General features: G+C 48.0%; 10 protein-coding genes and 1 pseudogene across 11 annotated transcripts; 5 read left to right on the top strand and 6 right to left on the bottom strand.

The window, feature by feature from the left end:
- Positions 1–410: 410 nt before the first annotated feature.
- DEU56DRAFT_103300 (uncharacterized protein) lies at positions 411–2,308 on the bottom strand. Its single transcript, XM_041344567.1, has 7 exons — positions 1,975–2,308; positions 1,692–1,921; positions 1,466–1,636; positions 1,009–1,356; positions 703–943; positions 568–653; positions 411–516 (listed from the first exon to the last, which is right to left on the bottom strand). The coding sequence occupies exons 1-7, from the start codon at positions 2,249–2,251 to the stop codon at positions 430–432; spliced, it is 1,440 nt and encodes a 479-aa protein (XP_041211951.1). The 5' UTR covers positions 2,252–2,308; the 3' UTR covers positions 411–429.
- Positions 2,277–4,328, top strand: DEU56DRAFT_783401 (WD40-repeat-containing domain protein). Its single transcript, XM_041352154.1, has 10 exons — positions 2,277–2,415; positions 2,469–2,661; positions 2,715–2,867; positions 2,924–3,046; positions 3,097–3,196; positions 3,245–3,312; positions 3,365–3,558; positions 3,613–3,719; positions 3,771–3,929; positions 3,980–4,328. Exons 1-10 carry the CDS (start codon positions 2,397–2,399, stop codon positions 4,193–4,195), a joined length of 1,332 nt encoding a protein of 443 aa, XP_041211950.1. The 5' UTR covers positions 2,277–2,396; the 3' UTR covers positions 4,196–4,328.
- A 307-nt stretch (positions 4,329–4,635) lies between these two features.
- Positions 4,636–7,110, bottom strand: DEU56DRAFT_783396 (uncharacterized protein). The gene is made up of 3 exons (XM_041352153.1): positions 5,584–7,110; positions 5,340–5,532; positions 4,636–5,281 (listed from the first exon to the last, which is right to left on the bottom strand). The coding sequence occupies exons 1-3, from the start codon at positions 7,002–7,004 to the stop codon at positions 4,754–4,756; spliced, it is 2,142 nt and encodes a 713-aa protein (XP_041211949.1). The 5' UTR covers positions 7,005–7,110; the 3' UTR covers positions 4,636–4,753.
- Positions 7,111–7,213: 103 nt separating this feature from the next.
- DEU56DRAFT_881913 (Cwf15/Cwc15 cell cycle control protein) lies at positions 7,214–8,626 on the top strand. Its single transcript, XM_041356114.1, has 5 exons — positions 7,214–7,372; positions 7,426–7,713; positions 7,774–8,021; positions 8,075–8,159; positions 8,212–8,626. Exons 1-5 carry the CDS (start codon positions 7,260–7,262, stop codon positions 8,237–8,239), a joined length of 762 nt encoding a protein of 253 aa, XP_041211948.1. The 5' UTR covers positions 7,214–7,259; the 3' UTR covers positions 8,240–8,626.
- Positions 8,627–9,579: 953 nt separating this feature from the next.
- On the bottom strand, positions 9,580–12,274 carry DEU56DRAFT_978236 (glucosidase II beta subunit-like-domain-containing protein). Its single transcript, XM_041359685.1, has 10 exons — positions 11,640–12,274; positions 11,479–11,574; positions 11,312–11,427; positions 11,022–11,256; positions 10,573–10,968; positions 10,399–10,524; positions 10,177–10,351; positions 10,053–10,127; positions 9,887–9,998; positions 9,580–9,832 (listed from the first exon to the last, which is right to left on the bottom strand). Exons 1-10 carry the CDS (start codon positions 11,848–11,850, stop codon positions 9,698–9,700), a joined length of 1,677 nt encoding a protein of 558 aa, XP_041211947.1. The 5' UTR covers positions 11,851–12,274; the 3' UTR covers positions 9,580–9,697.
- Positions 11,875–12,558, top strand: DEU56DRAFT_978235 (S25 ribosomal protein-domain-containing protein; the record flags this gene model as incomplete). The annotated part of the gene is made up of 4 exons (XM_041359684.1): positions 11,875–12,044; positions 12,077–12,125; positions 12,194–12,476; positions 12,533–12,558. The coding sequence occupies 4 exons, from the start codon at positions 11,875–11,877 to the stop codon at positions 12,556–12,558; spliced, it is 528 nt and encodes a 175-aa protein (XP_041211946.1).
- Positions 12,559–12,680: 122 nt separating this feature from the next.
- Positions 12,681–13,885, bottom strand: DEU56DRAFT_783380 (cyclophilin-like domain-containing protein). The gene is made up of 10 exons (XM_041352152.1): positions 13,759–13,885; positions 13,664–13,705; positions 13,561–13,604; positions 13,536–13,539; positions 13,427–13,449; positions 13,309–13,370; positions 13,206–13,253; positions 13,122–13,154; positions 12,924–13,071; positions 12,681–12,871 (listed from the first exon to the last, which is right to left on the bottom strand). Exons 1-10 carry the CDS (start codon positions 13,857–13,859, stop codon positions 12,855–12,857), a joined length of 522 nt encoding a protein of 173 aa, XP_041211945.1. The 5' UTR covers positions 13,860–13,885; the 3' UTR covers positions 12,681–12,854.
- Positions 13,886–13,967: 82 nt separating this feature from the next.
- Positions 13,968–16,488, top strand: DEU56DRAFT_852119 (uncharacterized protein). The gene is made up of 10 exons (XM_041355205.1): positions 13,968–14,217; positions 14,286–14,737; positions 14,791–15,155; positions 15,215–15,350; positions 15,402–15,446; positions 15,501–15,642; positions 15,701–15,796; positions 15,847–15,905; positions 15,959–16,252; positions 16,306–16,488. Exons 2-10 carry the CDS (start codon positions 14,300–14,302, stop codon positions 16,447–16,449), a joined length of 1,719 nt encoding a protein of 572 aa, XP_041211944.1. The 5' UTR covers positions 13,968–14,217; positions 14,286–14,299; the 3' UTR covers positions 16,450–16,488.
- Positions 16,489–18,764, bottom strand: DEU56DRAFT_783372 (uncharacterized protein). Its single transcript, XM_041352151.1, has 7 exons — positions 18,708–18,764; positions 18,534–18,654; positions 18,406–18,458; positions 17,377–18,340; positions 17,011–17,319; positions 16,887–16,961; positions 16,489–16,829 (listed from the first exon to the last, which is right to left on the bottom strand). Exons 2-7 carry the CDS (start codon positions 18,600–18,602, stop codon positions 16,704–16,706), a joined length of 1,596 nt encoding a protein of 531 aa, XP_041211943.1. The 5' UTR covers positions 18,603–18,654; positions 18,708–18,764; the 3' UTR covers positions 16,489–16,703.
- Positions 18,765–19,272: 508 nt separating this feature from the next.
- Positions 19,273–21,217, bottom strand: DEU56DRAFT_753236 (uncharacterized protein; the record flags this gene model as incomplete). Its single annotated transcript, XM_041349702.1, has 8 exons — positions 19,273–19,372; positions 19,421–19,473; positions 19,503–19,602; positions 19,655–19,864; positions 19,929–20,315; positions 20,440–20,693; positions 20,814–20,900; positions 20,948–21,217. 8 exons carry the CDS (start codon positions 21,215–21,217, stop codon positions 19,273–19,275), a joined length of 1,461 nt encoding a protein of 486 aa, XP_041211942.1.
- A 367-nt stretch (positions 21,218–21,584) lies between these two features.
- Positions 21,585–21,974, top strand: DEU56DRAFT_927799 (annotated as a pseudogene; the record flags this gene model as incomplete). The annotated part of the gene is made up of 2 exons: positions 21,585–21,849; positions 21,901–21,974. Coding segments are annotated over 2 exons (339 nt in total), but the record flags the coding sequence as incomplete, so codon positions are not given.
- Between the last annotated feature and the right edge of the window lie 1,745 nt (positions 21,975–23,719).

Below are 23,719 nucleotides of genomic sequence, written 5' to 3'. Positions count from 1 at the left end.
CCATCTCAACCAGTTACATCTTGCCATGTACATTTTATGGTACCAATGCGTGCCTCACGACCTCCCCCATTCTGCACCCTCGTCCACGTGCGGACTTGCATCGTGATTATTTAACCCAACCACTGCCGAACCCTTTGCTTCGCAGGAAATGAGGCATCAATGAATTTTAGATCAGCCATCGCCGCATCGGCCCGATATTGAGCATTATGGTTATAGTGGGCTGGGTTCTGAGCTGGGTTCTGAGCGAATTTGTTTTCGCCGTTGTGGAAGTGCTTTGCGGAGTTGATCCTGGCAGATTTTCATCCAGATGCGCTTCCACGCAGTCACATATTTGTTTTCTGTCGTGTACCTACATATCGGCCACTGGATTACGGATACAGGCCGATCTATAGTAATTTACAACAAGTTCTTCCAAGAAAGAATCAGGAGTTATTTGTCTGATATGACTGAATGACTCCTGCCAACAAGACCACTAAAGAGTGCAGAATCAAATGTTATAAATTGTTGATATTCTTCCTGTATATGAATGGTGATGAGAATCGCCAAGATACGCAAGTGGATACATACCTGAATTATGCTTGGACATGCTTCTGCCAGCTTAACACAAGTCGATTGCAGAAGAGCTTTGTATTCTAGCGCCAGGCTACTTGCACCTGCATACCAATAATTACAAAGGATTTCAGCTAAGGGCAAATTACCTACCTGTCTCATCCACAAGCTGGGTATGACCTTCACATTCAATGTTCGCGGCACCCGCCCATGCGCGTCCAATTGCATCAATGATATTGCACTTCCATAGATACATTCGGGGGGCGCAAGTTTCAATGCAAATACATAGTGCACGGAGTGAAGACACCTTGAGCCTCAAATCGATGGCAGGCGGCGGGGTGGGGGAGGGGACAACTGACGGGATAAGAGTATGGGTCAATTGGGGAATTAATGCCTAAAATCGACCAGCCATTGTAAGTTACTCGCGAATGCTGAGAAAGTGGTTTAGTAAAGGTGTACCTTGAGCCACCTTGCAGCGCCTATTCCGATGTGGGTAAGTACAGGCGGAAGCATGTCTGTCGCCGCGAGGATTGCCTCTGGATCTGCATATGCATATAGGAAGACAGTGCCAATAAGGCAGGAACCGAGGAGTGTGGATAGATGTTCATATCGGGTGGCCGGGTTTGCGCGGGAGGATCCCGACTTGACTATGGTGCGGTCTGAGGAGGGAAATCCTGATGCCGGGGGAAGCGGAGCCGGTGAGGATGGTGTGGTGAGGTCAATCAGGTGCAGGGTGATAGGAACGGCGGCGCGAATCAGATCCGGGGTGAGCGGATCGCGCAGGTGGTTAAATGTACCACTTAAAGACTGTATTGATTAATATCAGCAATCGAGGCAATTGAAATTTACGCGCGCCGTCAGGAAAGGGGATGATGATGGGGTGCATCGTATTAATTTGAATATGATCGTGACGTACGGTGAATAAAAGGCCGTCAACTCCAGTACGCTTAAGAAGCTCTGGAGGAACACGAGACAGCAAGTCAGATACGAGCTGAACTCCACGCAGTTTGTAAGATGCTTCGAAATCATCGAGGAAAGTCATCACTGGAGGGAGAATCAGGTGCCAAACGGATTCATACGTGCTGCTCTATGGTTGAAGTCAGAACCTAAGTTTTTGGGGTTTATTCATCTGCTGCACCTACTTCGATGTTTCGTAAACACCATCCAAGGACATTTCCAGTTCCGATACGCGTCTTCCATACCTGTCCCTCATACGCGTCTTGCGTATCCGCTGGCTGATGCAGCTTGCGCCCTGTCTGCAAATTAAGCCGTGGATGTGGATTGGCAGCGAAAGCGGGTTTGAGGTGATGCGTCAGGATGCGCGTTAGCACCAGAGGAGGGATATGTGGCTCTGTAAGCGGGTCGAGGATGGCTGTAATGCTAGTGAGACACCGTCAAGGTAGTCTAGTCTAAAAGAAGTCATACATAGTGCGAGAGACGATGCGTCATCTGCGATCCATTCACCAGGACCATCAAACACAGCTACGGATGCAGCAATGTCTGCCTGCTCGTCGACCGGTAGGCTTTGGATGCCATGTCGCGTCGCGAGCAGATCGCGAAGGCTTGTGAGGCTAGCACAAACGTTGATTTTCCATCTGACGAGTTGATCAAGGATTTGTTCATCTGTGAGCCTGTCAAAGCGGGAGAATTCTTGAGGAATGGAAAAGGCCGCAAGCAGATTGGGAAGTGTCGAGGAGCTCATTGCTGTTCGATTATCGCTGTTTGAAGAACGGACGCGACGTGACTTCGGCTCGTGACCCGGTTATACCCCACACCAACACCTTCAAAGCTTCAACTGCTCAAAATATCACTCAGAGCTCGGAACTATCGTTTGGACAAAATCAAACATGAACGCTTCCTTACTCAGTATGCTTTGCAAGCATCGTTTTCGATAATGTATACTGAGCCATCATACTAAGATCCATTTACCGTTACGCACCCGACTGCTGTACAAACCTCCCTGGTTTCTGGTGCATCGTTTGCTCGGTTTGATTCAACTGGAAAATTCGTCGCGGCAGGCCGGTCGGATGGCTCAGCTGCTATTTGGGATCTCGACACCCGTGCTGCTATACGGTGGTGTGAAGGTCACGTCAAGGCTGTAACAAGCGTCGAGTGAGTTGACGCAGCATTTCTCAGCTCTCCCGTATCAATTAATTCCTATTTAGCTGGTCGCGGAATTCACGCTATGTCCTGACGTCGTCCAAAGACTGGAACGTAATTATATGGGATCTAGCTTCTCCAGTGGATCCTCCACAACGTCACAATACGATACGATTTGATGCACCAGTCGTCAGCGCATATTTTCATCCAAGAAACAGGTGCGCATCGGTTCTTTGTTTCTGTTCTCACAAGTTGATGATGAATACAAGCGTAGTCGCGTAGTGCTTGCACTACTCAGCACGGGTGAGGCATACATGGTTGACTCGCGCAAGGAGCACAGAGCGAGAGTGGAGTTGTGCGAAGCCTTAAGCGAAGATGATGACGACGAACGGGCACGGTATTTGACTTGTTTTCTGCTTTATGATCTGGACTGACGTAGCGACGCAGTTCCATCATGACTACCGCGCGATTTGATCCGTCTGGCAGGCACGTATTTGTCGGTACTTCCACCGGGAACGTACTTGTATTCAATAGCAGAACGAAAACTGTGAGGATTTTCAGCCTATCATGGAAAGTGGATCTAATGGCATCAAAGATGGTCGCACGGCATCGCATAGCAGGTGCAGGTAGCATGAAGAGTCTGGAGTTCGCGAAGGTTGGGCGGTAGGTGCCCTATTCTCCGATATATTCATTCTGCTTACGCTACGTTCTTTAGACGCTTTGCTACTAATTCCTCGGATCGCACCATTAGGCAATTCATCCTTCCCACTTATCCTTCACCCATCGTGGGTGTCGAATGCGCGATTTTAGAAACAGAGCTGGAGCCTACTCATAGATTCAACGATCCCATCAGCAAGGTCTCGTGGCACGCTATGTCTTATAGTCCTGACGGGGAATGGCTCGCTGGAGGTAAATTGCTACACATCGTTATTGATTTGATTTAGACTATTTGGGTGAGGACAGGTGCGGCAGATCCAGCGACGCACAAAATCTACATTTGGGATATTTCAAATGACGGTCAATTTGCGACCGCTTTGGACGGCGGTAGAGAACCTCTTATTGATATCCATGTACGTCTGCTCGGTCATGTTACTAGTCGTGGCGGTTATAATCATTTTCAGTGGCATCCACAAGCCTCTCGGCTTGCCTCAACAACTAATCAAGGTTCTGTACTCATTTGGCATTGTCCCTCTCCAGAGCGGTGGGGTGCCTTTGCCGGCGGCTTCGAAGAAGCAGATGAGAATGTGATGTATGAGGAGGGAGAAACTGAATTTGATATTGTAAGGTGTATTTTCCGTTCATATTCTACCCTTTTACCAATGATGACTAGGAGAATGAAGTTGAACTCGCAATGCGGAAAAAGCTCCAGGAAGATGAACATGTTGACATATTAGGTGGCGTTGATGACGTTGTTGATCACAAGATGAATGGGGTTGCAGGAGATCCTGGTGATGAAGACCTCGAATGGGCTGATGACGAGCCGGATGATGATTGGCAGGGGTGGAGATTAAAGGTGATTATGGTTGATGATGACGATGCTTACTAGGGTTATCGATTTGTTTTGCTTATTATTGTTAGGACCATCAGCTTTCTACGGCTCCTGTCTGAGTAGGCAGCTTGTTAAGGTTTGAATTTCTTCGGTTAATAACGCCGATGTTGTTTCCTGTAGCGTGATATGGTGGTCTGCTTCAAGAGCCATAGCGGCACAAGGCTCATACTTTCCATTTTCCTGGTACGCTCCCGATATTCAAGCATTCGCAGAATGAAAAGCAGATCGATCGGTGCCGACAGACTGCCCTCTTCATCATCTCCGTGAAGTCAATTGACTATAATCATCATTTATTGGGGCAACTGTAACCGGGTATAGAGGCACTACATAAACCTGCTCTCTTAAGTGGCACTGTCCAGCCTTGGTTCGATCAAGTCCTGACTGTGCGAGATCCTAACTTATGCAACAATAGTAAATACTCAAGCCTCTGCAGGTCTCTTAGATCTTGGGCCAGTGGATCTGAAGTCAGAGGCTTCAATGACAACCTGTACCATAAGTATTAAGCAACTATAAAGTTATAGGGTAGCTATAGAGTTTATTATCTACATTCAAATATTACTGGTCGGACGCCACGCTTGCATCGTCTCCTTCTTCTCTCTCGACTTCGGCCCATAGCAGCTCCTCAACCTTCCTACCCGTTTCCACATCAACCTGATCCAACATCTCGTCCCTCTGCAAATCATCTTCTAGAGCCTCCTCGTCTGTCTCATCCGAGAGCAAGGAGTCCTCCAACGCATCGCACGAATCCTCATTAATCAGGGCTTTCGAGGGAAAACATGCATCGTAACTCGGGAAGAAAGTGCCCACAACACCGAGATCAAACGAGGCGGGAGCGAGAAATGCAGGTGTATATATTGCACGATGAAGCGAAAATGCAATGTCATAGCTTTGCGCGTCAGAAGAATTTCTGGCGGCGTTCGCTCGCTCGCCCTCTGCATCTGCGAGGGGGCTAGATTTTTTCTTGCGCTTCCGTTTGTCTGGGGATAGATCGTACCGATCAAGGAGCCTTGAGAAGTGGTCTTGCTGACTCAAGGTCCTCACGCCGATCGTCTTCAATGCATGTTCGACGGCTGGTTGGTTTATCTGGCAGACACGAAGACACGGGTGAGTTGACTCGGCACAGGAACGGGGCATTATTTACCTGGTGCAGCGCACCTCTCCAAACCTTTTTCTGGCCCTTGAGCTCATTACCTTGTTCCTTCCACATGGTCGCGCGGTGTATTACATCCGTTGTGAATGCGACCACCGATGCTTGAAGGTACCGTATTAACTCTGGGGAGATGAAGGTGGCACCAGCATCATCCTCTGAGCATTGCTCGAGTGATTTGTATATCCTGTATCACAATGAATGATAAACAGTATTGAGATTTGCGATCAAGACGTACCCCATGAGCTTTCCAAAACGTCCGAGATGGAAGAGATCCATATCTTGTTCACCGAGATAGGATGCATTGATCCCAGCATTTTCGAACTCAAACTTGATTTTCTGGTAACGGGTTTTTCCACCCGCGTTAATACGCTTCTTGGTGGTCGCCTCGCCTGCGTCCCCGAGGTCGTTGTAATCGGCTTGAGAATCAGGTTCAGTAAGATCTGGAGTCATCGTTGCCCTAATCCGCACGTCTTTCTTCCCAGAAGGCAACCACTCCTCTTTCTCGGTCTCTTCCACCTCTTTAGCCGCCTTTTCTTTTCCCTTCCGCCCAGGCTTCTTTCTTGCAAGGGTCACTAGTGCCACATCTTCACCTCGGAGCTGCGCACGCTTTCGTCGCATGTAAAGTCGTTTTGTCAGGCGTCGGCGAGACGAGGGAGAGAGTATGTTCAAGTCCATTCCGGTGTCCGGGTCCTGCGAGATCACATCAGCACTCCCTTCACGGCTCAGGCTCTTCCCTTTCTGTGCCTCCTCATCCTCGCGCAGCATTGCATCTAATACTTGCAAATGCATGTCCTCGAGATTCTTAAGCAGATCGTCTCGTTCCCAAGCAGCGATCTTACGTGCGTGCCATTTTTCGAAGCGAGCTTTCCCCGCAACGACCTCAACGCTCATTGAATCGTCCTGAGCGTTATCCCTCTCTGAATCACCACACCCTATGAGTTCGTCTTCTTCAACTTCGACCGTGATGCGCCTCCGTTTTCCTCTCGGGATCATATCCGCCTTGGCGTCCCTGACCCTCTTTCTCCTTAGCGCCCCCAGTTGCTGAAGTTCCCCACGGGCCTCTTCGACAGTCAGAGCGGTAGCCATGGCCTCTTCGGCGACTACCCACTCATCCGATACTTCGATCGCGGCAGGGGCAGTCGACAGGATGTCACTGGTGTCGGTGGCGCGAGAACGCGTGCAGGAGTCCAGAGTAACGAGGAACTCTGCAACTTCGACCTCGCCTTTGGTCTTTACGGCCTCTGCAATCAAGTCTGGCCGCCAGCGAGAGTAGACCGACACCGCGTGAAAGAACACGTCTACCTCTGATTGGGACCAAGAAGAAAGTGAAGAACTCCAGATCGTTGGCTTCGATTCACGTGGCGGTAGCTCAGAGTCCTCTTCAATCTGTTCAGGAGAAAAGATAACATCATCTTGGCAAGGAGGGGGCGTGGACTTGATTGAAGGATCGGGACGGGTGCCGTCATAAAGTGTGATAGACCCAGCGAGGTGGGCTCTGGTATCTCGCAAGTGTGCACGAAATGATGGAAGGTAACCTATATAGACGTCGGGCGCGTCTGCAAGGCCATGTACGGCTAGTCTATTGATATCCTGACGGACCTCTTCATCCTCTGCGTCTGATCCAGGCATTGAACGACTGGAGCGCACAGCAGGCATCTGTTTATGTTGGTGGCGACAATGAACTGTAGAAACTGCTTGGAGATTGCACACGATCTACATAGGAAAGTAGAAATCGAAATACAAATCAGAACGATGGTAGTGCAGTCGGCAGAATCTCGGCGAGTTGATCTGCATTGGGTTTGTCGGAGCTAAAGGCTGAGTTTGAAGTCCGAATGACGGTGCCGACACGCCGTTAATACTCATACAGCTAAGTTGAAACCAAGTTAGTATACTCCGTCGACTTTCACTACAATGTCCACAGCACATAGACCGACCTGGGATCCTGCACAAGCTCGCGATGTCAAAGGTGGCTCTCGCCAGTTCTCTGTCCGAGATATGGCAGCACACACGAAGCTCAAATTCCGGTACTAGTATCTATGCTTACCACTTTCAATTTGCGAAGCTTACAATATGCCAGGCAAGCTGGACAAACGTCCGTCGGGGACGTCGCACGGAGAGACTTGCGCACAGAGCTACTAGTAGCGGAGGAAGAAGCACGGAACAAGAAGCGAAAAGCAGAGGGGAAGCCACCGCTACCGCTCACAAATGGAAACGCGACGGAGGGCACAGCAGGGGATGAAGCTAACAAGAGGAGGAAACTATTGGAGGAAGCCCTGGAGCTGGACAAGGACGATGACGATGACGAGAAAGAGGAAGCAACCGAGTCTAGAGGGCGGGAGAACGGGGAAGAGCAGGACGAGGAAAGGTGAGTGTCCCTCTTTGGACCCCGTCATTGAGTGCTACTCCTTGACAGTGAAATTTACAGTGAAGAAGAGTCAGATGAAGAAGACGAGACCGCTGAGTTGATGCGTGAGTTGGAGAAGATTAAGAAAGAGCGAGCAGAAGAGAAAGCCCGTCAAGAGCGTGAACAGAACGCGAGTGCTGCAGTAGCACGAGAAGCTGAGATAGCTACCTCAAATCCTCTATTGAATCTTGCCGCAGCATTAGGACAGTCACCTGGTGTAAATACAACTGTACCAGGGACATTCTCCGTGAAACGGAGATGGGATGATGGTAAGCCACTGGTTCCTTCACCATTCGTCCTCTGCTAACATTGTTCGATTCAGACTTAATATTCAAGAACCAGGCAGCAAATCAGAAAGACAAATCTGGCCAATTCGTCAATGACCTGCTACGGACAGAATTTCACAAGTGCGTTCGTTACGTCTTATTGCTGCGCCGCGTCTGAGCGTCTTGAACGCAGAAAATTCATGGCGAAGTTCATTAAGTAAAGAGAATGAATCATGTAAATTATGATTGCTGTATTGCAATACCCAGCTAGGCCTTGCGTCCACCGAGTACAAGAAGCTTCTGTCATGCTGTCACATAAGTGGAAACGGAAGGAACTGTTGTACGACATCCAGCGGTGCACGACTCGAGTCCTTTTGGCGACATCGTAAAGTTTCAGTCCTTCTGCAAAGTTCCTCGTGATACAGGATGTCGATGGCGTGGAGCGATACATGGTGCATCGACAAGAGTAACAATGTCGAGCTTCAAGAATTGGTTAACTCCATGTTCGTCTGGTATCACCACTCAGTCCTCAAGGCCTCACGGTTGTTTGCCTGTCGGATGTCCCACCTTCACTCAAGTCTGGCGCATTGGCAAAGAACACTTAAATCACGCGAAAATGAACGGTTCAATGATATCTGGCTCCTAAAATCATTCTCTTCTACCAAAAGGATTGGAATTGTGATCATGCAGGAGGTGCATCACTACAATACAGGAAGATATTGCATACTCATTCTTCAGCATCTTAAGCGTTCACTTATCTCCAATATATGGTGAGAAGAAGCTAAATAAATTTGGGCAGCTCTCGTGGCTCGGTCGGGCGACATGACCGCCATGGACTGTCAGGAAATCACCCGGGTTCAATAGCTGTCTACCAGTCGACATCACTGCATACCAAGCTCCGCCATGAGTTGATTCAAAATCTCATTTACGAGCGTTGCGACTGATCGTTTGACTTGGGCTGCCTTTTCGCGCAATTTTACTAGCGCAGCAGCACGGAGATGAACACGCGAGAATCGCATCGGATCACAATATTATTGTCCGACTTAAAGACACAGCTTCTGCTTGCAACATGATGGACTGCGTTAGGACAGTAGAAATATTGTAGCTGTGCGCATTTAAAGAACGGATACAGAGGAGATTAACGTTGATTATTTAAATATTTATACCTTGACAGTACCTTACTTGCATACACACTGTAACATACTACTCCGTAATCGTATTATCTAGATCTTCTTGATACTCGTCCGATCATTTCGCTCTCCCAGGTCTGTCAATGCTTCTGTACTCAAGTACTCACTATGCAGTCACGTCAGGCGCGCGCGCTTTGAGAAGATCATCCTTCAAATCTCACTGTCAGCCGATAACCTGCCAAACACTGTTTCAATTTCATCCCCAGCTTTGCATGCAGGGTGCTATCGCAATCTATATTATAATACGCTACAGTCAGTCGTTTGATAAAATCACCGCGCAAACATCCTGGACACCACCCACATACCCGGGAACCTGGTATTTCCATACAGATAGATTCCTTGACATCTTCACGAATTCGGAGGGTAGAATTTCCTCATTAGAATTCCTTGTGCCCCGAGGGGATGAAAGTAGAAATTCAGGTTGACCTGACCACATCATAAATACATGCACGCATCTGGGTATTGTACCTAAACTTAATGCCAAAAGGCCTATAGCTCGTCTTTGGCTGGCTCATCCTCCAGTGGGCGACACAGCGCCGGTGTCGTTCCTGTAATTTGGTACTCGCACTTTTCCAGCTCTGCCACCGTTAGTAACGCGTTTTCAATACCGCACGTGAGGACGAGCTTATAAGAACAGATCAATGTTATGAGGGAGAAAAAAGAAAAGACAATGCTGACTTCAACGCTGCGATGGGGGCCATTCCAGCATTTGGCCCCCTGGGTATAATGCTGTTTGGTATAATATTCCAGCTCGCCAGGTTGAGCAGCTTTGTTCCAGGACGAATATTTCCTGGAGGGAAAATACGTGAATACCTTCATAGCAACGTATCCCAGAACAACATACCCAAGACTGAAGCCAGAACCGCCGCTATTGGGAATTTGCCTCGCCTCGTCAAAGAGGCAAACCTCATAAGTGTACCTGCGCAAGATGGGTACATATCCAAGTATTTCTAAGCAGCGACACTTACTCTCCGGTATCCTTTGATAAGCACGTGCCGTCAAGTTTTTTCCACTCGCCTTCTGGGCCAAAGCCTTGAGGATCAAAGAGATCGAGGAGGCCTTCTTTTGTATCTTGTTGCTCATCACGGACCAGCTTGAGGCTGTGCTCCGCATCCGAAAGGGCCACACGTGCACGATTTGATTCTGATGTGGGGTGAGCACATGCATTCGGTCACATAAAAAATAGTTACCGGCAGAAGTGTCGAGTGTGCCTCCATGCCCAATCCCGAAAATTGATAGAGCCGAGAGGACAGAGTCACGGAAACTATGGTAGGATGGGAGCAGAGCGTCGGGAAGGTAGGCCGAGATGTCAAGCACTTGAAACTGGTCAGTTTTTGTGGTGTCAGCAATTACCTCTAACTTACAGAGGGATTGAGCCGAAGCAGGCCCGACAAGCTGGTCATGTTCTAGCAGCAACGTCACATGATCTGCCTTCAACAACTGATCCAACTCCTTCTCGATCTTTGCTGCATTCCAGAGACCTTCCTCTTCAATAGCGTCCTCTGTTTTCAGCTTCTCCGCAGTGACATCGGCTTCTCCATCGTCACCCTTGCGCACGTCATTTATATGGGGCAATTCTGCCAGTGTTTCCCAGCCCCGCACAGCCTCGAGGACGGCCATATCTTGATAGTTAGGGTTGTAGCCTGCGCGGAGTGAGGTCAAGATATCACCAAGAGCTCCCTCGCGTTCCAGGTGCTTCTTGTGTTCTTTCTGAAGGGACTTCAATGCGGTATGATGTACGAGGAGTGACTGGTAGAGGGCTGGAACATACTGGTGAGATGAAATCGCAGAGAGTATGTCAGTATACACGTACGGGATTGTTTCTTACGCTCCAGCTCAGCGGCCGAGAGGGATTCTGCGCGTTCTGCAATGTCTGAAACGTGTTGTGTTACCACAAGAGCCCCCCAATCTTGGACTAACACACCTCGTAATCTCTCCACCTCTTTCTCTCTCGTTTCAATTTCTTTGACAAGATCAGCCATGAGCGCCTCCAAGCGCTTTTTCTCCTTATGCGCGTACCCAATGTATGAAGATCGTATCTTGGACCCCTAAACCCGTGTGAGTTAGGCATAACTTAAGTTGCGCGTGGGTCTGAGTGCTCACAGTCTTTCGTAGCTTACGCTCTGCATCCGTCTTCTTTCTGTGTTCTGCTCCGACCTCCTGGCAAGTGTTCGGACACACGCCTGAAGGCTCGTCCGATCCATCGCAACATTCCTGCTCTATATCCAAATGAGCATCATGAACTCACGCTACCACATGTGCAAACTTACCGCAAAGCCCGTCGTTAACATGAGAGCTTTGTATAATGGCTCCAATATGCCCCTCATTGCGGCAGTAGAACTTGTTATTGGGACAGGCACTCGTGCCTTACAGAATATAAAACTACGTCAATACAACTTAGTTACCTGACCAGAACCACCAGGACTCGCACCTGGCTCATCGCTGCCATCCGGACAATCACAATAATCATCATTTACCGCACTCCAGGCAATTTCCTTTGAACCATCTAAACACGTCCATTTCTGGTGCGCTCCCTTCGTGCTGGGTACGTATTTCGACACCAGAGAGGGCGGAACACCATGGGTCTTGTCGAGCGCTGCTAACGATGGAAGGGCGAGAGCAAGAAACAGCCAGGGATGCATTATTGACCCTGATATTTCAGTGGAATGCTTGTTCACTCTCTCCCGACACGCGACGTGTCTCAACTTGATCGGTGCCACAGTTACGTCAGCGAGTTTGATGCGGCGCCTGAATACCCGGATTTCGCCGAGAGATTGGCGGTTAGGCCAGACCAGGTGCAGTTCATCGACATCGACGAAGAGGCCACGACATTATGGTGAGTGTCCTCCCATTGATGATTATTTCCAGGGAAGAAAGCATGAAACATGCCGGGTCGTTGGATTGTGGAATGTTCAGAGTGTTGCAGCGCTTGGATGCCATGTCAATCATATAGATGTATCGCTGACTTGACTACCTTTGATTTAGGCCAAAGCAAAAGCTCCACCACCATCGTCTGGCGGAAAGGCCGCTAAGAAGAAGAAGTGGTCGAAGGGAAAGGTCAAGGACAAAGCACAGCACGCCGTCGTCTGTGACAAGGCTACCTTCGACCGTATCATGAAGGAAGCTCCCACCTGGCGTCTCATCAGCCAGAGTATTCTCATTGAGCGGTTGAAGGTCAATGGAAGCTTGGCACGCGTTGCAATTAGGCATTTGGAGAAGGAGGGCTTGATCAAGCGCATTGTGCACCACTCTGGTCAACTCATTTACAGTGCGTACTTCTCAATGTTTTATCTTATGGATGAGGTTGATTAACCTTCACTTTAGCCCGGCTAACAACCGCATCAGACTAGATTACTGGTCTTTTATTCATTATGGCCATTCATAAGCACATGTATCTTCCACCGCAACCAAAATCTATGCTCTCTGACTGGCATTGAATGGTCCGAAGCTCTGGGCATCTTGAACATCTTTGCATTCCCGTGATTGACTCGGTTAAAGATTGAATTATGAAATGAGTACATGCAATGAATGCCGTCCATGCTATGTTTACGCCACAAGTCCTCAATGAATAGGTCCAATGGACTCCAAAGCCTCCTCACTCGGACAGGTGTTCTGTTATCCTACGGATGCTTTTGTGAACGGGCAATTACATTTCCCCACACTCTGTGATATATGCATGAGACACCTTTTCGAAATCGTTGAATCAATTACATACCGACAATCTTCACGACCAACTTTGGTCGGTTGTTCTGCCCCGTAGGAACATTCTCAATTTTGCGAAGCGTCAACATGCCGTCGATAACCTTTCCAAAGACCACATGCTTTCCGTCCAAGAAATCGCATTTCGCGGTGGTTATGAAAAACTGCAAGGATTAAGATCGAGGCAAACACACGAAAGCGTGGAGAGTAGTACCTGGCATCCATTGGTATTTAGGCCTGAATTCGCCTACAAATTACTATGAGAGAAATGTTCGCAGACGAAGAAGACATGGCAAACCATAGAAAGTAAGCCAGGTCCCGTGTGCTTCTCTTGGAAGTTCTCATCCTGCAGCATAAAGTCAACTTGTGAGCCTCGGCGTGAACAACATGACTACACTTACGGGAAAATTCTTTCCGTACACCGAGAACGATCCTGTTCCATCGCCGTTCAAAAAATCTCCACCTACATGCAGGCATGAGATTGGGCTGGCCGAAAAGATCTTGTTACAATATGCTCACCTTGGCACATGAAATTTGGTACGCTGAGGCGCACGCGTTAATCAGCATGGACATCAAGAAGAAGAAGCTATCATACACTCTGCCCAGAGTCCGTCAACGAAGGTCGATCACTCGAGGTCGCAATAATGATTACCTGTGGAAAGTTGCGTTCTTGTAACCCTGGGGTCGCGCATCACGTCTGATCTCGAGGCGTTCAAAAAGAAGCAGTGGATTCGTTTACATTGGCCTAAAGCATACCTGCATTCACCGGTGCACAGCTGCCTGAAGTTCTCGGCAGTCCTGCAAACATTATCAGAACAGCACGCAGGCGCGTCATGATAGCAGGCGCAAACTTTGGGACAATGTCACTGAAGAGCTCCATTTTTATTCTACCCGCTGGTGTCTCTCCGATGTTGATATCCATGAAAACGATTGGACGCGTTGTTGAAGACATGATAACGGTGATCCAAGAAGGGGTTCAATGTATAATTAAATAATTTGCGAAAACCCAAGAGAGATGATAACATTAAAGATAAACTATTTTTAAACGCAACCTTCTTTCGACACGACAGTCTCGAGCTCGTGACTCTCTTCGCCTCGACTAAACGCAGCGCCATATAACGCGCCCTTGGGCCTTGGCTGACCTGTTGTGGGTAGATACGCCACGGTATGGCATCATATCGACGTCATGATAGCGCGATGAACCGTACCGTACCGGATACGGAGCTATACCAAGCAAGGTGTCGACCAAGTGCCATTGATTCAGGCTCAACTCAGGGTCCGATGTCGTACTTACTGACAGTCGCTGATAGGTATGAACTTGATTTAAATCAGCCATGTACTTGCTCATTTCCCTCCTTGACCACTACTATTCCCATAGTCTCGCTTGTTGCAATGAGTTGCGACACGCCCTACTTCATCGGTATAGATATCGGTACTGGCTCTGCTCGCGCGTCTCTCGTTGCACGAAACGGTGAGATCAAAGCGTCCTCCACGAAGGATACCATCACCTGGCGTGATCCGCATGATTACCGTATCTTCGAGCAATCGACGAACGATATCTGGGAGCAGATTTGTACCGCGGTGAAGGAAGTATTAAAGCAGTCTAACGTTCCCGCAACCGCAGTCAAAGGACTTGGCTTCGATGCCACCTGCTCTCTCGCCGTGTCAGACTTCGACGGGAATCCGATAACAGTGACCAAGGGTGGCGATCTTGGCAATCATGGCGATCGGAACGTCATTCTGTGGGCAGACCATCGTGCCGAAAATGAGGCTGAACTTATCAACTCCACTGGGTCAATCGTCTTGAATTATGTTGGCGGAACCATGAGTGTATGTAGCAGCTGAAAATTCGTTTTACCTTATTGATTCTACTTTGCGAGCAGCTTGAGATGGAGGTACCTAAGGTTCTTTGGCTCAAGAAGCGCATGAACCCTGCCCTGTTCGCCAGATGCCAATTTTTTGATCTTCCCGATTTTTTCACGTATAAGGCAACTGGAGATAACACACGCTCTTTTTGTTCGATTACGTGCAAATGCTCTTATGTTCCTGACAAAGGCTGGCAGCCGGACTTCTTCAAGCGCATTGGTCTCGGTGAACTTGTCGATGGTGGCAACTGGAAGCAGATGGGCGCCGCCAGGGGGCAAGCGCAGATTGCCGGAGGCCCGGTTGGTCGAGGCCTATCTCGAAAGGCAGCTGAAGAACTTGGACTGGTGGAAGGTACTGCTGTTGGAAGTGGTCTGATTGACGGGTATGTCATTTCCCATCAATCTGTCTATTGCACTATGAATGCTATTGGCGTTGTGCTAGGTATGCTGGCTGGATGGGCACGGTCGCCGCTCGGTACACGGAGAATGGTCAACTTTCAAACGTGCTTCCTTCTCTCGACGAGTCTCGGCACCGTTTGGCCATTGTTGCCGGAACAAGCACTGGTCATATTATTCAGGTGAGTTACATTATTCGATTCATCTTCAGTCAGACGTCAACATTGTCGCAGAGTCGGGATGGTGTCTTTGTAAAGGGTGTGTGGGGCCCATATAGGGTATACCATTGCCAATCCGCATAATGTGCGATATCTTATAGTATATTCTCATAGGACACAGCTTTCCCTGGTTGGTGGATGAATGAAGGGGGCCAGTCGTCTACGGGACAGCTTATCGACTTTATCATCACTACTCACACCGCGTATCCTGAACTTAAAGAACGTGCAAAGCAAGAGGGAAAGTGTATCCATGTTGGTTCGTGTAGCTCTTCATACTGGAGCAACGAAAATAGTGTTTTTATGTTTGTCTATAGTCTTGCTGGACATCCTCGAAAAATTGCGACACGAAGATAATGTTGATTCCTACACGGAGCTTACGAAGGATGTACATTTCTATCCCGATTTCCATGGTGAGATAAACTACAGTGATACATATTTTTCAAGTTCACAGCTATCGCAGGAAACAGGTCTCCAATTGCCGACTCTCGAATGAGAGGTTCCATTGTCGGTCTTGAGCTGGTAAGTCACCGCTTCGATTGAGAACTCCAACCAAGTTATCTTAATTACTTCAGGACTCATCTATCACTGACCTCGCTCGCAAGTACTACCTTACCCTGGAAGCTATCGCTCTTCAAACACGCCACATCATTGACGCCCTCAACACGGCTGGGCATGACATTACCTCTCTGTATCTGTCTGGCGGGCAGGTAAAGAATATGGTGATAATGCAGCTCTTTGCAGACACATGTGGCATCCCCGTCATCCTGCCAAAGTCGCATTCTGAGGCGGTCGTTCTCGGTGCAGCAATGCTGGGAAGGATTGCAGCGGAGGGCGTTAAGGACGGAGAAGACATGTGGAAGATCATGGTAAGACGTTCTGTGCATTCTGCCGAGTGTAGATGTTGATTGTTGCCATTCAGGTCGAAATGACACCTGCTGGTACCCTCGTGGCCCCTGGGGCTTCGTCAACAGTCAAGAAACTGCTAGATGCCAAATACAATATATTTCTGGAGATGATTGATATACAGAAGCGCTGGAGACGGCAGATTGAAGAAGCTAGCTAATGAAATGTGTGTGCAGTCAAAGAAAACACAATTCAGCTCACGGTATATTTCTGTATTATTGCTCCAATATTGCACGGATGAAAGAACACGAGCCCGGTATCCCAATCAACTATGAGACCTAATTAGTAACTACTAACGAGTTCGATTAACGCCGCCAAAAGCTGTGTGTTGAATGCCTGGTATAAAAGTTTGCCCCCAGGTAATGTACGCAATGCACCAAAAACCATTCCAAATCTCTCTATCGGTTCTGTCACTTAGGCTTTGGGGCTCGGCCACTCTGCGATTATGTCGTCTGTACGACGGCGAAGGTCATGTTCGTCTCTGAATGGAATGTCCTCCAACTTCGATAGCTGCTGCAAGACGTCTTGCAGACAAGGGACCTAAACATAGACAGACCTGCTGAGAATATTGCGGATGAATCATTAAAACTGACTAACCGGTGCAAGTTCTGAGTCCAGGTGTAGATACACAGACTCTATCTCAGCCAACACTACGCTTAAATCCTCCATGCCCTTATATTTGTGAACAACAAAGTCCAGAAGTTGGAGACTCATTCCGCACCTTGTGGTCAAATTTCGTCTTTCCTTTGACAAGTCGTTGTAACGCTGCAATCCACTTGAACACCTGGTCTTTGGCAATCTGAATCTTATATTTCTTTCGAACAGGTTCATCCTCAAGGTGGCTCTCCGTATAACTCCTCTTTCGAGAGACATCGTTGCGCCCAGAAACACTGGTGGCTTTGGTGCTTTGCGAGAGTGACGTATCAACGGATGTTCCTGAATCGCTCGCCCACGCGCCGATAGGGCTGGGCTCTTTGCCTGCCGCAATCTCGCGCACTGGCACGAAGACAGATGCTGAATCCGCAGTTGCCTATGGTTACAACATATCAGCTGGTGTTCGTTTCTAGTTAGCAATGCATGTACTCACGCGAGTGGTCAATCCGTCGGGCGAGTGAGGTCTCTCTGCACCCCCGAACATGGCATCCAATCGTTCATTGAATTTCTCCCCGCTAGATTGTTGTAGAAGAATGGCAGTTTGATCGCGGTCCTGGATCCGCGTAAATTTGCGTGGCAGGGCACGGTGTTCATCCTCGACTAAAGCTTTCCACGACTTGAATTCACTGTGGTGGTCTCCCTGACGTGCGGAGGTCGGAACATCAAAATCAAAAACGGCGTCTTCGAAGGGAAAGAACTTCGTCTTTGAAGTCCCGTCCTGCGACTTTTGGTTGGTGCTATACCTTGCAGTATGACGCCGACGACGCCAAGTAATTTTGGCTACCCGAGTATCCAATGCAGTATCAATGACTTTTTGCACAGACTCGTAACGGATAGCGGGAGCAGCTTTTTGCGAAGCTCTGTCTGGAACCGCTGTGGTGGCATTGGGTAGTAAAGTATCGACCACCGCGGTAGCCTGAGAGCCTTGCTGACTCGTGCTTCTGTGAGTGTGTTGAATTCGGTGGCGCTGCCTGCTATAAGTCACAGTTGGCACGTCGGTGCTGCTCCCCTCGCTGTCAATAGGTGTGACTAGCGGCGTGATACGGTATGAACCATTGGCGCAGAATGTTTCTTGCAGTGTCTCCTGCAAACTTTGGGAGCCGCGGGAATACCTCGACTCGGAGCAGACACCCGAAGTATGGTTGGATGCTTGCTGGGCTTCTCGTCGATGCGACAGCGATTTTCTGACATTCAAAGGTGGAGCTTCCTCCACAGCTGAAGGGAGCTCGTCGGTACTGCCTTCGCTTTCCGAGGCAACTAGTGGTGTCCACGAGGGAAGATCATGCCGTTTAAGCAGTATGCCTCTGTCTGTGGCACTTCGAAATGGTCGAGGGACCGTTTCATTTGGACTTAGAGGAGGCGAGACTGATGAAGGCACCACCCTCGCAGCAGTGATCCTGTAATATAAGTATTTTTAGATATTGGACAGTTAGTAGCGAGGCAATGGCTGGTAAATACTTACTTTTCATCTTTGTGGAAACTGGCTATCAAATTGACCTTGGTAAGAGTCTGTCCCTGCAAAAGAACGATTGGATCAGAAATGGTGAAATAAAAAAAAATGGAAACAATGAAAATGTGTGCAACACTGACCTGGGGTGTAGTTACTGATTGGTGTGTCATAAGTGGTTTGTCATATAGTCTTGCCCATTGCTTCATCATGCAGAGAGCAACTGGAAGCTGTGTAGTCAATTTTGAAAGTGCAAGGCTTGGGCTACTTCCAGATCTTGAAGTTGTGAAATATGAGATGAGAAAATTGAGATTCACCAATGAAATATGATTATTTGCTGCCAATGTATGCAGTGAGGCCAAGTGGTATCAGGATGGAATGGTTCATCATCATCCTCAGGGTCACTGCTATATATGTGACTATATTGTTTGGTTTTATTGACATGATTTGTCATATGACTTAGTCACCGTCCTTGGCACTTTGCCAACAATTCACATGATTTGATCACATGCCTAAATTAGCTAGGCCAACAGTGTGGGAAAGCCCAAGTCATCAGCACACTTGCTACACAATTGGAGTCTGTTTGGGAGCTCAGACCCAGTGAGAACTGGACATAATAGAATCCACGCAAACATACGCAAACCGTAGATTTTCAATGCGTCATATAGTCCATAGATAATGGGACACATAGTAGATTTACGGAGATTGTGAATCTACGGAAATATGAGGGACTCGAGCTTTTGATTTCAATAGTGCCAGGCTGAAATGTACAAAAAACGACGGAAATTGATGCATTTTGACTGCGGTACAAAGCTGGTTGATACAAAAATATGCTACCTACTCGCCCTGCTCCCAATACCTGCCCTGCACCTACACGCACCCCTACGTGCTAACGATCCTGTTCATTCGGCTAGTAGACTGTTCTGCTTGATACATTGAGGATAACATTGGCCGTGTTCGTGTGCCAGATGCCTGAGGCAACCTGTAGATAGATCAGTATGCTGTAGACACGAGCAGATGTACCACATACCAATTGAGCAGCTTCGAGCTCGTATTGCTGATGAGAATGAGCTCGTAAGACTGCTGCGTGACCAAGACAAAGTAGTACTCACTTTTTTTGTGTCCTTCGACAAGGCAGTCCAATAGATCTTAAAGTCGGTTGTTGTGCTGTCCTTCGTGACCGCATTTAGCCAGCGGTGAGTGCAAAGCGTGCTGTAGTATACAATGTTAGCGCTTCGCACTGTATCGGTTATCAAATACCTACCGTCTGTTCTTGTTCAGGCCAGGTCGCATGCATTTTGCATTTGTCGTTGATGCTGGTGTTATCGGACTCGGAGCAGCTGGTACTGCTGGCGGCGGGGTGTTATTAGATGGCCCGGGAGATGGGGGACTTGAAGGGGTATTGATATGGGGAGTCACGGTGGTGGTCATAGTGGATGAAATCATGCGAGGGAGAGGACGAACACTTGATTTACTGTCGAGCACGTCACTAGTGGACTTTAGGTGAGAATTAATCAAAGCGTGAAAATCAAACTTACAGTGGATTCTTTATTACTGGAATGATAACCGGTGGCATACTAATACTGATAACATTTACATCGTGAGGGCTTTGGTCAGAGGTTGTGATCTCAGTGGGAAGCATTACGTGAGGGCTTTGGTCGGAGGTTGTGATCTCAGTGGGAGGCGTTAAGGAAATGGGGGGATCGAGATTGGCGTGATGCAACTTCGCCTTCTTGGAAAGTAGTGGAGATTCAACAAGCTCGTCACTCGAGTCCTCGTTAGACGACACTGTAAGTGAGTGTTTTTTTGCTGGCTTCTCAGCTGGAAGCGCTGGTTTGTTCTTGTCATTCTCTGAGTTAACGGAAGATGGTTCAGATTTGATCGTCTTCGATTTGACAATGGCTTTTTGATCTTTGAGGTGCGTGCTTGCCCACAATGGGTATCGTTCGGTTGCGATATAGTCTATCTTCCAATTGTCCGCACAGAGAGCAAGTTCCGGGTGCTTGACAGCCATTTCCTTTCAAAACAAATCCTGGATCTCTGGGTCACCTTTCTTCCACTTCAAAGGTGCTTGGTTTTTTTATCTTGAAACCTCGCCATAGCTCTCGCATACTCTGGCAGATCGCAGCCTTTTTCTCACGTGAGAGAGGTTGGCCATTCATGTCCTCTAGAAAAGGTAACTGTCCGCGTTCTTTCATATTAGCGTCCGCACATTTGAGCCAGGCGTTGAATTGTGTCAGCGTGAAGAACCGAAGCTTTGACTGGTCGATGGGTGGAGCCTGTGGAGTAAGAGGTTCACGACCCTGTGAGTTCAATGTGCATATGAGCTTCTGAAGTGCCTCTCTAGTATATTTTTAAAAAGGATGAGTATTATATTTAAAATTTTGGAATGAAAACATGTATTCAATGGCTGCTTTACCTACAGATAACACAAGATTCTCTTGGCGAAGGTGCTCGTTATCTTCTAGAAGGCTTTGAATTTGGTCCGACGAGCGCATATATCCATTTCGCTGAACATCACGATGAGTAACAAAACATAGGAGTAGACCAAACTCACATTTTGCATACTAAGTGGTTGCATGCCATGTCTGTTCCAGGACGAGGAACCCACCAAAGGTTGAGGCTGATTAAGATTATTCTGACTGGTATCTAGAAACGCATCTTGAGATAGACCAAAGGTATCCAGAAGAGGTGAAGGTGTGCTTGTTTCCGGTGTTGACAGACTCGGAGAAGTGCCTGAATGCTCTTGATTAAGGAGAGAACTAGACAAAAGATTGTGGAGGTTCTGAGGGGCAGAAGACTTGTATGCAGTTGGCGTGAAGTTCATGATGATGATGGTGGTATAAAGATAAGATGCGTATTATGATGAAGTCACAGGTTGAGAAAGGAAATTTAGGAGCTGCAGGCATTGTTAGATCATGATGAATAAGAAGCTTGTTATCACTGCAACACCGAGGGACGTGAATATTGCAAACACACTTGGTATACTCATCATGCTAACACATGTCACCCAGGCCAATTTGCAACATGCAGCTTGTCTAAATGTCAATGGTGGTCTCTATCTATCTACTCACTTAGCAAATTGTGCTCTCAACATCGCATCACCTATATCCTATACACCATCACACCACAGCACTTCCTCCAGAGAAGACCGTCGGACATTACGCACGGTGTCGTGCGCATTCGTCTCCCTCCTCCATCTCAAATAGACCAATTAGAGTCTCTTCCTATTCACCATGTCGTCTATCCTTCTTCTGAAGGAACACCTTCAAGAGAAACAGTCAAATCATTCAAAGATGCTGCTCTCATCCTCCTCGATCGTATTGCAAAGGACTCTCTCCAGCTTCAGCGAAAGGACGACTGGCTAAGCAATAGTAGAGGATATTTCAGAACAACGTGCGGCTTGGATGGCAGACGTCCTCATAGCCGCTGTATCACCCCAATACCCAGACAAACTCGGTCAGTGGCTTTTGTTTCTCTCACCTGCATTTATTGACACTTTTGTGTTAGCATTCCTGGCTGCTACGGACGTAGAAGACTGTCTCCATCGTGCTACAGATCTAGCCGCAAGATTGAAGCCCTAGACGTTGGTTCAGAGGAATGCAAAGTCAGCATTCTACTCAGCATAGTACAGCTGGAATCTCTCGACGCACTTTGGACATGTGATGGTGTAGGATCCAGTCTGGCCAGCTGGTGTTGCAGGTGCGAGGTTTGCAACAAAAAACAAGAACTACAGGCGCTTCTAGACAAATAGTTGATTATCCTTTGTACTACTACTATTAATCAACCTTCCTCCTCATCATCACTGTCTTCTTCCTTGTCCTTGTCCTTGTCTGTTACTCCAACACTTGCAATATCTAAGCCTGGCTTCTCGATTACAAAAAAGCGATCTTCCTCTGCACCAGAAGGCAATTTTGGGCGGTGCGGAGCCATTGAAACAACTGATTTGATTGCGACACTAGAAAATCGCCATCGAGGCTCGTCTTCGTCATCTGATTCAAATAAATTATGGCGCTGGTTGTTTGGGTTCCAAACAGCCAATTGAGTGAAGTATCTCATTTCTGCGAAACAATCAACACCATTAATTTGAACCTTGTCAGAGTCGAGTCAGTCACATATACCTTCACATTGCGAGACACCCTGGTTTTATCCAAAGGTTTCAGTGTTTCTAGCCACGCCAATCAAACAATTTGACCATTGGGCAGCTGCAAAAGTGCCCATCGACGGAACCTTGGTGCTGGTCGACCCAAATAAGTGCTGATAGCTGCTGCTTCAGTGCTACCAGGTGGAATGGTGATTGGGCGTTTGTTGGATTTGCAAAGAAGAATGTAAGATTCACCTAAGTCATAAGCTCCTTGAGGAAGGACATTGTCGGATTTATGATAGCGAGGGAGAATGGCCTTGAGAGCGTTCACTTGACACCGCTGTATTCCTTGTTGGGCTAGGTTCAAAAATGGATTTGATGGTTGGCGTATTTCTTGCCCAAGGTTGCCTATCGTGCGCTCCATAGTCCACTGTGAGGAACATATTGGTGAGCCCACACAAGTGCACTCTGAAGCAAGATGATTAGACAAGTGGACACATGGGTGAATGAATTGTAGACGGTTGACACAACACTGATAATAAAGCTCTTCGAACTCTGTCTCCCACTCCGCAAAACACTCAGAAGCTTCGCGAACCTGGTCTGGAGTGATGCTGTACTGACTCATGAGTCAAAGGCCACACACAAATTGACAGAAGTTGCGATAATACAGGTCCGGAATCAGGCCATAAAAGACTCCAGGACCATATCCAAACAGCCAGGTGATAAATTCTTGTGCCTTGCAGTACGTGTTGATTTTTTCTTCGGGATTACGAGGGGGTCGGCCAAATGAACCGGGTAAGTGGGGCTGCAATGCAGCAACAACTGCGCCATGATTTACCCAAGTTTCACCTGTGAGAACTAACCACGGCCAATTCTCCTGATCATCACTCCATCCGCATGACATTTTGCCACGCCAAATATCCATGAACAGTGCTGCTGTGTTAGCGCCAGCGAAATGCATGATCTCGGAAGAAAAGCACTCCGGTACACCCAAGATGTGATCAGGCTGAAGGCCAAGAAGAAAACTCGGTCCGACAATTCCTGTCTGGAGGCAGCATTGCTTGTACTGTGCTTGGTTTGGTGCTTGCATCAGCAAGCGCAAGCTCTGACAATAAGTGGCAGATGTTCCGATTGGAAGATGATAAACGTCGATGTCGCCGTGATCACAGCCCACGATGTTGTAGTTGTCGGGCTTAAGAAGAACAGGATAGTAGTGAGGGGCACCAGGCTTTCGACGCCCCTGGA

The sequence above is a fragment of the Suillus clintonianus genome (assembly GCF_016758775.1).
Source record: "Suillus clintonianus strain FC179 chromosome Unknown DEU56scaffold_13, whole genome shotgun sequence".
Classification (NCBI taxonomy): domain Eukaryota; kingdom Fungi; phylum Basidiomycota; class Agaricomycetes; order Boletales; family Suillaceae; genus Suillus; species Suillus clintonianus.
The sequence above is the reverse complement of the archived record's forward strand: the minus strand, read 5'-3'. Positions and strand labels throughout refer to the sequence as shown.

Coding starts and splice junctions, on each gene's coding strand:
- DEU56DRAFT_103300 (XM_041344567.1), bottom strand. CDS start 2,251: ATGAGCTCCTCGACACTTCCCAATCTGCTTGCGGCCTTTTCCATTCCT. Junction 1,922..1,974: donor CGCATCGTCTCTCGCACTAT/GTATGACTTCTT, acceptor CTAGCATTACAG/CCATCCTCGACCCGCTTACA. Junction 1,357..1,465: donor TTGACGGCCTTTTATTCACC/GTACGTCACGAT, acceptor TAATCAATACAG/TCTTTAAGTGGTACATTTAA.
- DEU56DRAFT_783401 (XM_041352154.1), top strand. Junction 3,197..3,244: donor TCAATAGCAGAACGAAAACT/GTGAGGATTTTC, acceptor ATGGCATCAAAG/ATGGTCGCACGGCATCGCAT. Junction 3,559..3,612: donor CGGGGAATGGCTCGCTGGAG/GTAAATTGCTAC, acceptor GGGTGAGGACAG/GTGCGGCAGATCCAGCGACG.
- DEU56DRAFT_783396 (XM_041352153.1), bottom strand. CDS start 7,004: ATGCCTGCTGTGCGCTCCAGTCGTTCAATGCCTGGATCAGACGCAGAG. Junction 5,533..5,583: donor CGTTTTGGAAAGCTCATGGG/GTACGTCTTGAT, acceptor ATTGTGATACAG/GATATACAAATCACTCGAGC. Junction 5,282..5,339: donor GGAGAGGTGCGCTGCACCAG/GTAAATAATGCC, acceptor CGTGTCTGCCAG/ATAAACCAACCAGCCGTCGA.
- DEU56DRAFT_881913 (XM_041356114.1), top strand. CDS start 7,260: ATGTCCACAGCACATAGACCGACCTGGGATCCTGCACAAGCTCGCGAT. Junction 7,373..7,425: donor CACACGAAGCTCAAATTCCG/GTACTAGTATCT, acceptor ACAATATGCCAG/GCAAGCTGGACAAACGTCCG. Junction 7,714..7,773: donor GAAGAGCAGGACGAGGAAAG/GTGAGTGTCCCT, acceptor TGAAATTTACAG/TGAAGAAGAGTCAGATGAAG.
- DEU56DRAFT_978236 (XM_041359685.1), bottom strand. CDS start 11,850: ATGCATCCCTGGCTGTTTCTTGCTCTCGCCCTTCCATCGTTAGCAGCG. Junction 11,428..11,478: donor TGTTAACGACGGGCTTTGCG/GTAAGTTTGCAC, acceptor ATTTGGATATAG/AGCAGGAATGTTGCGATGGA. Junction 10,969..11,021: donor GGAGCGTAAGAAACAATCCC/GTACGTGTATAC, acceptor AGTATGTTCCAG/CCCTCTACCAGTCACTCCTC.
- DEU56DRAFT_783380 (XM_041352152.1), bottom strand. CDS start 13,859: ATGTCTTCAACAACGCGTCCAATCGTTTTCATGGATATCAACATCGGA. Junction 13,605..13,663: donor CTGTGCACCGGTGAATGCAG/GTATGCTTTAGG, acceptor CCTCGAGATCAG/ACGTGATGCGCGACCCCAGG. Junction 13,254..13,308: donor TGTACGGAAAGAATTTTCCC/GTAAGTGTAGTC, acceptor TTTATGCTGCAG/GATGAGAACTTCCAAGAGAA.
- DEU56DRAFT_852119 (XM_041355205.1), top strand. CDS start 14,300: ATGAGTTGCGACACGCCCTACTTCATCGGTATAGATATCGGTACTGGC. Junction 15,447..15,500: donor GTGTGTGGGGCCCATATAGG/GTATACCATTGC, acceptor ATATTCTCATAG/GACACAGCTTTCCCTGGTTG. Junction 15,797..15,846: donor TTTCTATCCCGATTTCCATG/GTGAGATAAACT, acceptor CAGCTATCGCAG/GAAACAGGTCTCCAATTGCC.
- DEU56DRAFT_783372 (XM_041352151.1), bottom strand. CDS start 18,602: ATGATGAAGCAATGGGCAAGACTATATGACAAACCACTTATGACACAC. Junction 18,459..18,533: donor AATCAGTAACTACACCCCAG/GTCAGTGTTGCA, acceptor GTTCTTTTGCAG/GGACAGACTCTTACCAAGGT. Junction 16,830..16,886: donor TGGACTCAGAACTTGCACCG/GTTAGTCAGTTT, acceptor GTCTATGTTTAG/GTCCCTTGTCTGCAAGACGT.